The sequence below is a fragment of the Crocuta crocuta genome, unplaced genomic scaffold (assembly GCF_008692635.1).
Source record: "Crocuta crocuta isolate KB4526 unplaced genomic scaffold, BGI_CrCroc_1.0 scaffold11, whole genome shotgun sequence".
NCBI lineage: Eukaryota > Metazoa > Chordata > Mammalia > Carnivora > Hyaenidae > Crocuta > Crocuta crocuta.
In genome coordinates this window covers 3758154-3768921 of record NW_027528624.1, presented here as the reverse complement: position 1 = coordinate 3768921, position 10768 = coordinate 3758154, and the positions used below count along the sequence as shown (strand labels likewise).

The 10768-nt window shown below is 47.6% G+C and overlaps 1 protein-coding gene and 1 pseudogene across 1 annotated transcript in view; one reads left to right on the top strand and one right to left on the bottom strand.

Moving 5' to 3' along the window:
* The window catches only part of SNX9 (sorting nexin 9), a 99372-nt gene extending 94275 nt beyond the window's left edge, over nt 1-5097 (bottom strand). Inside the window, exon 1 of the mRNA XM_077755072.1 lies at nt 4888-5097. Within this exon, the coding sequence (XP_077611198.1) occupies nt 4888-5097 (210 nt within the window). The remainder of the gene's footprint in view (nt 1-4887) is intronic.
* Nucleotides 5098-5136: 39 nt separating this feature from the next.
* On the top strand, nt 5137-5873 carry LOC144224203 (tubulin alpha-8 chain-like; annotated as a pseudogene).
* The last annotated feature ends 4895 nt before the right edge of the window (nt 5874-10768 follow it).

The following is a 10768-nucleotide window of genomic DNA, read 5'->3' as shown; positions in this document are numbered from 1 at the left end:
GTGGGGGGGGTGGGGGTGGGAAGGGGACAGAGGGAGCAGATGGCGTTCTGGGGCCCTTCCTCCAAGCCCCAGACCCTGACAGAGTGCCGACTAGCACGTGCAGGCAAGAAAACCACCCAATGGTGGAAGGAAAACCACAGAAGCAGCAGGAAGACCAAGTTCGCCCGGGGCTGGAAAAGGCTGGGGCTCCCACCAGCCATGGCGGGAAACCTCTGTGATGCAGGATCCTGGGTAATCATTCCAACAGGCATCCCTTCAGCGGTGGGGGGAAGCAGCCCTAAAGGCCGACCTAATTGCGTCCTACGAAACTTAAAGCAAGGATCAAACTGTTTCCGAGTAACTTAACTGCATTCTAGAACACAGCTCACGAAGGCTTTGAAACATACACAATTATCTAGCGCCCTTAAAATTCACTAAGTCCGGCATCCAATAAAATATTACCAGGCAGGAAACTAGACCCCAATGAGGAGGAGAAATCAATGGAAACTAATTCAGGAATGTCAACTAATTCCATTACCTGTGACAAGGTTAACATTAAACATGAAATTAGTTATTGTATGTAGTAAACACTAAAAATTAAACATTAATTTTAAAATAGGGGCACCTGGCTGACTCAGTCAGTTAAGAATCTGACTTCGGCTCAAATCATGATCTCATGGCTCGTGGGTTCAAGCTCCATAGAGGGCATTGTGCTGATAGCTCAGAATCTGGACCCTGCTTTGGATTCATTCTCTCTCTCTCACTCTCGCTCTCGCTCTTCCCCTCCCCCACTCAGGTGTGTGCTCTCTCTCAAAAATAAACACACATTTTAAAATTTTTTAAGGGGGGCACCTGGGTGGCTCAGTTGGTTAAGTGTCTGACTTCGGCTCAGGTCATGATCTCCAGGTTCATGAGTTTGGGCCCCGTGTCAGGCTCTGTGCTGACAGCTCAGAGCCTGGAGTCTGCTTTGGATTCTGTGTCTCCCTTTCTCTCTCTGCTCCTCCTCCACTCATGCTGTCTTTCTCTGTCTTTCAAAAGTAATAAATAAACATTTTTTAAAAGTTTTTTTTTTAATTTAAACATATAAACACTTACATAACAATTATTCACAATAGCCAAAAGGTAAAAACAATACAAGTGTCCATCAGATGACTAAACAAACAATGGAGGGGAGCCTGGGCGGCTCAGTTGATTAAGCATCCGACTTCAGCTCAGGTCATGATCTCGCAGTTCATGAGTTCGAGCCCCATGTCAGGCTCTGTGCTGACAGCTCAGAGCCTGGAGCCTCAGATTCTGTCTCCCTCACTGTCTCTGCCCTTCCCCGGCTGGCGCTCTGTCTCTCTTTCTCTCAAAAATAAACAAACATTAAAAAAAATTAAACTAACAATGGAGTATTATTCGGCCATAAAAAGGGACAACAGTCTAAGACAGGCTAAGACATGGATGAACTTAGGAAAACATCATGCCAAGTGAAGGAAGCCAGACATAAAAGGACAAATATTACATGACTCTACTTATATGAGGCCCCTCGAAGAGGCAAATTCATAGAGACAGAAAGCAGAACAGAGGCCACCGTGGGCTGGCAGGGGAGAGGCTGAGTTACTGATTAATAACAACACCGAGCTCCCATTTGGGACGACGAAAAAGCTCTGGAAATGGGTGATGGTTATACAACACTGTGAATATACTGATGCCACTGAATCATATACACATAAAAAAGTTAAAATGGTAACCTTTATGTACTTTTTACCACAATTTTGAAGATTATATAAATAAGTAAAGATGTACAATTGTGGGGGGGGGGATGAATGGTGCCCTAATTGTACTTTTTCTTCCTTTTATGTAATTAGCCTTCTGTAGCTGACAGTTGGTACTAAGCCGCCTTCACCGCGACTAGTAGCTAGCAGTGCTGGGGCCTGCAAAGTCAAAGGCATGCTCTCAGAGGTCACCAGCAGCCATAAAGAATGGTACAATACTTTAAACACAGTCAGCAAACATTATAAAGCAGACGTGATAAGTTTCACTGTCAAATGTTTGCTTTAGGGCATTCTTAGGGGTTACATGTAAGTACTTGGCCTTGGCTCCAACTTCAAAAGGGGAAGGAAGGGAAGGAAGGAAAGGAAGGAAAGGAAGGAAGAAGGTGGGAGAGGCCATGAGAAAACTCCTCGGGTAAACGACAGAGATAATCCGCACGTGACCACCACGCCCCCAGTCACACCGGGACATCGCTCAGCAAGTTATACTTTCCAGCTACTCCAGGATTTTCAACCTCTCCTGTCTCCTTCCCACCAGCATCTAATCACTCCTGTCTGTCACATCTTTAAAAAGGAACAGAGTCCTCCCTCAACTCCAAGCACTCCTTTGACCACGGCTTTCTCTTAATCTAAGAAATGTCCAGCTTAGGACAGGTGGTCCATGTTTACTGTGTCTACTTCCTCTACTCCTCGCTCTAACTCTCTGCGGTCCGGCTTTGCCAACTTGCGCCCCCGGAACAGCTCTGGCCAAGGTCACCCCCAACCCTCCCGCAGCCAACCGGCTGGCCCCGCCTTTCTCTTGGCCGCATCTGATGCTGCAGTCTCCTCCTTCCTGAAACATCTTCCTCCCTCTGGCTCTGCACATGTGCCCACAACTTCCCGTCTGTTGTCTCTCCTCTCTCAGGCTGCTTTTGGAGGCAGGCTCCCCTTGAAGGCTCGTGTCCCCCAGGCCCCATGCCGTATACACTCTGCCTGGATCACACCCACCCTGACGACCTCAGTCATCCGTACACTGACGAACCCCAATCTATACACACCTTCCCTCCTTCTTTACCTAAGTCCCAGTCACCTTTCAAGTCCCAGCTTAGATTGCACTTATAGGAAGCACCCTAGAGACCTGTGAAATGGGTCACGTGCCCCTCCTGAGAACTGCCGGGGGGCCTGCATTGTCCCCTCCCCCGAGTCCTGCATCTGCACTATGCGAATGTGGCTGGTTTACTTCTGTTTTCTCCTCCACTGCAGGTTCCTTCTCGGTCCTGTCCAGCATGGCACCTGACGGCGGTCGCTCAAATATGTTAGAGGGATGAATTATTAACCCAGTCATCGCACAGCACAGCGGCTACCTCCTAACAGCTGTTTAGAATGTTCGAGCTGATGAACTCTGGGCCATTTCCAAACATATCCAACCTCCCTATTTCAGTGATGACATTACAGAAAGTACACTTTTCTTGAGATGAAAACCTTCAGGAGTCCGGGTTCGCCATCCCAGCTAAAGGAACCAAAAGCCACTATTTTGACAGGCAATCATAAATCTCTTGAGTTCATAAGCTAACCATTTCTTTGCAAAATGTCAGCGCTTATCCCAAACACTTCTTAATTGTACTTTCTTAAACTCTACCGTAATTTTGGGGGAGAATTTCGCCCCCAATATCCTGGGTTTCGTTTTTTAGCTCCACGCCATCAGGCAATCCTCCTGGGATGCAATGGAGTCACTAAAGCTGATGGCTAGAAACCAGACTGAAGCTAGATGATTCCTTTTGCCATCAAATGTAACAGGCAGTCACTGCTGCCGGGCCCCGTTCCCAGTCGACGCAGTGGAGAAAAGCGAACAGCGGGGCTCCCTTCCCGCAGAGTGCGTTAGTAGAAAGAGATGCCAGTCAACACACAGGGTAATTCCAGCTGGTGCTGAGGACGATGAGAGCAATTAGGTTATGTGACAGAGTAACGGGCTGCTGCAGGGCCACATTAAGATACTTGGGGAAAGGCAATTTGAGAAGGTGTCATTTGGGACCTAAGAATGAGGAGCTAGTTGATGAGGAACAGGGTTGGAGGACGATGCCCGGTACGGCAGGAAGGACAGGAAGTGCAAAGGCCCTGGGGAAGTGCTAAGTGTAAATAAACAAGAGGTCAAATAATACAAAAGAACATTTACAAAAGAGTTTTAAAAATCAACACCTCATTTTTAGCATGACTTCCCCAATGTTTCTATGAAAAAATAGGCAGTATTCGGGAGACAACAGGGAATATTATTATATAACCTATGAATAAAATATACTGAAAACTAAATTACAGGCCTCGAGCCCTACCACAAGCAGCACAGAAGCTGTCAGGTATGTTACCTCAGTTCCGCAGTTCCTTCCTGGGCCCGCGGAAGAAATGACTAATCTCGGCACAGTTCGTACGTGGCCTCAGTCCTTCTCAGCAATGCCCTCCCGGCTCAAAAATCAAAACAGATGACGTTTTTAAAAAATTCATCTCTCAGGGTCCTTCTTTTGTATCACATACTTTCCTGGTTTCAAAAAGATTACCCTGAAAGTAGAACTCATTAAAAACAAGCCTTTTTCTTAAAGACTACAACCATGATTACCGTATAAAGTAAAAGACATTGAATATTTGTTTCCTAGGCCTCAGCATTCAGACATGAAAAATGACAGGGTTAGACTAGATGACCTGCAAGTCCCTTTGGGCCTATTTAAAGAATCTGAGTTAAGTATCTCACACTGGCGGGTTCTCGTACATGGACCGCCTGAGTCACACTTTAGGAGCCAACCCCTGTCCTCCAGCTCTCCGCCATCTGCTTGGCAGCCACGCGTGGATGCGTCTCCGTCCACGGTGGCCAGGCCGGTGCCCAGATCGGCAATGCCTGCTGGAAGCTCCGCTGCCTGAAACACGGCCCCCAGCCTGATGGCCAGGTGCCAAGTGACAAGACCCACGGGGGAAGCGATGACTCCTTCAATACCTTCTTCAGTGAGACGGTGCTGGCAAGCACATGCCCAGGCCGGCGCTGGTGGACCTGGGACGCACGGTCACTGAGGAGGCCCGCGCTGGCACCCACTGCCAGCTCTTTGACCCTGAGCAGCTCCTCACGCGAGAGGAAGACGCTGCCAATGACCACGCCCGAGGGCACCACACCACCGGCAAGGAGATCACTGACCTGGTCTCGGACTGAATCCGGAAACTGGCCAACCAGGGCACAGGTCTTCAGGGCCTCTTGGTTTTCCACTGCCCGGGGGCAGGGGCCGCTTCTGGGTTCGCCTCCCTGCTGACGGAATGTCTGCCGACTGTGACCAGCCGTCCAAGCTGGAGTTCTCCATTTACGCAGAGCCCAGGTTTCCGCAGCTGTAGCGGAGCCCTCCAGCTCCATCCTCACTACCCACACCACCTTGGAACATTCTGGGCCACCATGGTAGACAATGAGGCCATCTATGACACATCATAGAAACCTCGGAACTGAACACCCAACCTACACTGACCTGAATAGGGTGACAGGTCAAATCGTGCCCTCCCTCACTGCTTCCCTCAGATGTGAGGCAGCCCAGAATGTTGATCTGACAGAATTCCAGACCAACCTGGTACCCTATCCCCGCGTCTTCTTCCCTCCAGCCACATATGCTCCTGTCTGTCACTCTGCTGAGAAAGCCTACCTTGAATAGCTTTCTGGAGCAGAGATCACCGATGCTTGCTCCGAGCCAGCCAACCAGATGGTAGAATGTGACCCTGGCCATGGCTTCCTGCCCGGGGTACTGTGGCAACATGGTTCCCAAAGATGTCAGTGCTGCCACTGCCACCAGTGAGACCACGCATACCATCCCGTCTGTGGACTGGCACCCCACTGGCTCCCAAGTTGGCATCAGTTACCTGCCTCCCAGTGTGGTACCTGGTGCAGACCTGGCCAAAGTAGGGTGAGCTAGCTGTGTGCAGGCCGAGGCCTTGGCTCACCTGGACCACAGGTTTGACCTGATGTATGACAAGTGTGCCTTTATTCGCTGGCATGCGGGCGAGGGCATGGAGGAAGGGAAGTTCTCTGAGGCCCGTGAGGGCATGGTGACCCTTGAAAAACATTATAAGGAGGTTGGTGCTGATTCTGTTGATCCTGATCAACAAACTCTGATCTGTGCCCTGAAGTTAATGTGTAGGTAGCACTATATATTCTCATATATAATTACTGACCTTTGCTCTGAAACACAACACTTTGTTACAGACCTCAGCTGTCCATTTCTCTGATGGGTCTGAATAAAGCATCCTCTGTCTTAAATGAAAAAAAAAATGTTGTTTTTCATTAAAGTATTTCAAGAACACTATTTTAAATGAAATACACAGATCTTTAAAACTAAACTCCTCAAAATGATGCTCTTCCTTCAACATCAATACACATACAACCAGGTTGCGTGAGGAATGTGGATGTCTGCTTTTAAACCGCTACGTGGATGAAGGGCAGAACTCTGAACCAGGACTTATTTTTATCTGTGGTTCCTCTTTAGGACAATTTCTCTTCTAGATTCATACAGCTGACATAAAACCACAAGACTAGACCTGGTTTTTATTGTATCGCAAGTGTAAGGCAGTAAAATAAGACTGCCAAAGTTAGCAAAATAAAATGCAGTTCGAAGAGCCAACTTAAATTTTCCTATGCCAACAACAGAAGAATGAATCAAACATGGCCAAAATAAGACAGTTAGACTAAATAGCGACCAACAGACAGAAGAAGTTTACAAGTAAGAGGTTCATAACATCTGAGATCGAGAAGACAGGAAAGCTGCTCGGCCCGGTCCCAACAAGGCACCTTCTACCGGGCATGAAATGCGTCTCCGACCAGATCTCTGCCAGCTTCCTCTCTTTCCCTCCCACTGGTCCTTCCTGCAAATTAATAGCACAAGCAAGAAGGAACTCCAAGTGGGCGAGGAAAGGTGCAGACGGACCACGCCTCTCCGGCAGTGAGGCACTTTACATATGCCCTGATTTAATGTTCATAATAGCCCCATGGTGGCGGCTGACTTAGCTTTCCAGGAGGAAGAGCAGCTCAGACGATTACACACACGAAGGTCTCGAGGTCGAATGACCAGCGGGTGGAAAGAGTGGCCTCTAACCCAGTTCTTTGCCCCGAACCCTCTGCCACGTAGGAGCCCCTGGACTGATCTTCCTGCCACGACCTCCCCTCTCAGGCAGCCATCTGTGCTCCCTACTGTAAAGCCCACCGATAAACGGGCATCATTCACAGCAAAACTCCTAACGATACCCCATCACCTAAGATCAAACCAACTTCAAATTCATTCCCTGGCATTCGGGATCCTCCACAATCTAAAAATCTAGGCCTAACCCTCTTACACTGTTGGTGGGAGTGTAAACTGCTGCGGCCCCTCTGGAAAACAGTGTGGAGGTTCTCAAAAAATGAACACTAAAACTCCCCTATGACCCAGCAATAGCACTGCTAGGAATTTACCCAACGGACACAGGAGTGCTGATGCACAGGGGCACACGGACCCCAGTGTTCATAGCAGTGCTCTCAACAATAGCCAAAACATGGAAAGAGCCTAAGTGTCCATCCACGGACAAATGGATCAAGAAGATGTGGTTTATCTATACGATGGAATACTACGTGGCAACGAGAAAGAATGAAATCTGGCCACGTGTAGCAACGTGGATGGGCCTTGAGGGTGTTATGCTGAGCGAAATAAGTCAGGCAGAGAAGGACAGCTACCTTATGTTTTCACTCATATGTGGAACAGGAGAAACTTAACAGAGAACCATGGGGGAAGGGAAGGGGGGAAAAGTTACAGAGAGGGAGGGAGGCAAACCATGAGAGACTCCTAAATACAGAGAACTGAGGGTGATGGGGGGTGGGGGAGAGGCGAAGGGGGGTGATGGGCATGGAGAAGGACACTTGTTAGGATGAGCACTAGGTGTTGTATGGAAATCAATTTGACAATAAACTATTTTAAAAAAATAAAATTAAAAAAATTAAAGAAACAAATTCTGGGCCTATCTCCCATCCCACAATACTACCCCCTCCCCCTCCCCACGACTCTATGTCTCATCCAGGGATGGCAGAGTTGACATTTGGGCCAAGGGGACGATGATTCTTTATACTCTTTACTTTGAGACTGTCCTGCACACCAGAAGTTTAACACGCCTGCATCATTACAGATAAGGAGCCACAGCCCAGAGTGATTCACCTGCCTGCGGTCAAAGACGAGAAAGTGAGTGCTGAAGCCAGGACTGTGCCCCAGGGCGCTCCGGTGGCAAAGCCTGGCCTTTCCGGCACCCCCAGGTGGCTCCTGGCGCTGACTCAAAACCTCTTCTGCTGAATGTCTACTACTAACCACTCCAGGAGGAGTCACCGTCCTCCAAGGCTAAGGGGAAAGAGATACCGTGTGATCAAGAGCAGAACAGAAGCGGCGCGGTGGCCGGGAGGCCACAAGGCCGAGGAGGCTGGGGAGAGGGCGTCCTGAGCTGCAGCGAGCGGGCTGTGTCTTTCATTTTCCTCTTAAATATGCTCTCGTGCAGCTGCTTTCTGTTTGCTGGGTTTTATAACACTATGGACGGCCTCAAGGCCAGAGGCCCTGCTTGACCTCGCGTTTTCTAACACCCTAGGCACTTTGGCTGCGAATTCTAGTCAACACAGAGCACAGGCCGCGCTGAAATGCTGAGAAAGCTTCCTGTGTCCATCACCACCGGCAGAGTATGATTTTTTTCATAGGATTAAGTCTAGCCTTACTTCCAGGATGGAAGGAAAAACTACTGCAGAAACGGTAAACCATCGAGTTCCCCACACCTGTAAAAGCTCTGAATTTAAAGAGCCGTACCATTCTCTTCTGTAAAATAGAAACAAATGATACCACATCACGTCAGCAAACTCCATTTTGTTATTCTTTAGGTAACGGTCTGGAATCCATCTTCACTGGAAACGTCACATAAGCTCGTCTCATCATTTGAATCATGACAGGACACCGGGTAAGGAACAGACACTGAATTCATCATCTCCCGTCAGTTCTGCTCCGAGCCCGCAGGTCCGTGAGAACCACAGTCCAAGCCAGGCAATCCCAGGTAACCAGCCACAAATCTCAGCAGTGTGACTCATTATCGGGGGAGTGTCACACAGCCTGTACCCTTTGTGTCAACTCTCCTGCTTTACGGACGCCGTCTGGGCTCTGGGAAAAGCACGTGGCAGGCTGAACTCTCGCGTGTAGCAGGCTATGCCCGCACATACCCCTGTTTACCTAGTTGCACTTGTGGTTGTGGCCACGCAACTGGATTATTAGTGCCCTTCACGCAAGGCTGTGAAAAAGGAGTAATTGTTTCTAGAAAACTGAATGTTTGGAGGAACCTTTACAATAAGTTAAGTTGCTAAAAAGTTTGCTGTCAAAGTAATGTAGCTGAGGCAACAGTTAAGACAAACGGGAAATAATAATTTTTAAAAATCTAGAACTCTGTATTCCCAATGCTTTGAAATTGTTTTTAAGTTTGTTTTCTTTTTTTTTTAATAGTTTATTTACTTTTGAGACAGAGACAGCATGAGTGGGGGAGGGGGGGAGAGAGAGAGGGAGACACAGAATCTGAAACAGGCTCCAGGCTCTGAGCTGGCTGTCAGCACAAAGCCCGATGCAGGGCTCGAACCCACAAACCATGAGATCATGACCTGAGCTGAAGTTGGACGCTTAACCGACTGAGCGTCCCGTTTTTAAATTCTTTAAAAGCTCCTGAAAAGGAACTAAAAATGGAAATCCTGGGCAATGCCTTCTGAGACTATACAAGATGGATCACTTAGAGCTCTGATCAGACCTTGGCCTTCTATCAGAGGATTGGTGAGTAAATGTATATTTACGTATTCCTAAATTAAAATAAGACGGTATTTTCTTTTCATTCTTCATTTTCATCAACTTTTTAACCATCACTTGGAGGTCACTCTGATATAATAGGTGCCTCTACAATCCCACTCCTCCCTGATCCACAGCATCCTCCCACTGCTGGCACCAGTCCAACTGGACAGAAAGGCTTTGGAAGGGCCTCGTCTGCCGAGGATTCTGCTAAGGACAGTGACTCGACATGAGAAGAGCAACACACACACATATATTCTAAAGCCTATGCTGTGTTAGCTACACACACATTACCTATGGCAAAATCTGGTTTAAATTAACATTGGCAGATTCATACAAATGCCAATCAATAATCATTTTTTAAAATTTTCTAAACTTTTATTTATTTAGAGAAAGAGAAAGAGAGCATGAGGGGGGAAGGAGCAGAGAGAGAGGCAGACACAGAATCTGAAACAGGCTCCAGACCCTGAGCTGTCAGCACAGAGCCCGACGCGGGGCTCGAACCCACATCGTGACCTGAGCTGAGGTTGGACGCTTAACCGACTGAGCCACCCAGGCACCCCAATCAATAATCGTTTTAACCATCACCTAAGCATCTAGCTAAACTAGAAGGGCATGGTCCTCATCTGAATGCATGTCAAGCCATGTGAGTAGAGCATATTATTAATTTATGAATGTGTTTACAACACTGCATACCATCAGACTGGAGAGTTCAAGATGTCAAGGATTTATTCTCGAATTTTAAATGATAGGAATAATTGTTTGTTTGTTTGTTTTTATGTTTTAGAGAGAGAGAGCACATGAGCAGGGGAGAGAACAGAGGGAGAAAGGGAGACAATCTCAAGTAGGCTCTACGCTCAGCGCGGAGCCCGATCCCATGACCCAGATTCACGGCCTGAGCCCAGATCAAGAGTCGGACGCTCAACCGACTGAGCCACCCAGGCGCCCCTCTTATGTGTTTTTAAAAAGTCTTATTTGGGGAGAGATATACTAAAATATTTCTCATGAAAGAATATGCCGGGAATTTGTTTCAAAATAGTGAAGGAAGGGGAAATAGGTGNTGCTGTATTTTTCTTCTTTTGTCTGTGTTTGGAATTTTTATAAAGAAAAAGTTAACAGAAGAATACGGAATCCTGCCAAACTGCTGAGGTACTATCTTTAAAACTCACAGACATGGAGTTTTAAAGGATAAATAATATGAAATTTCAGTAATCTACTGCA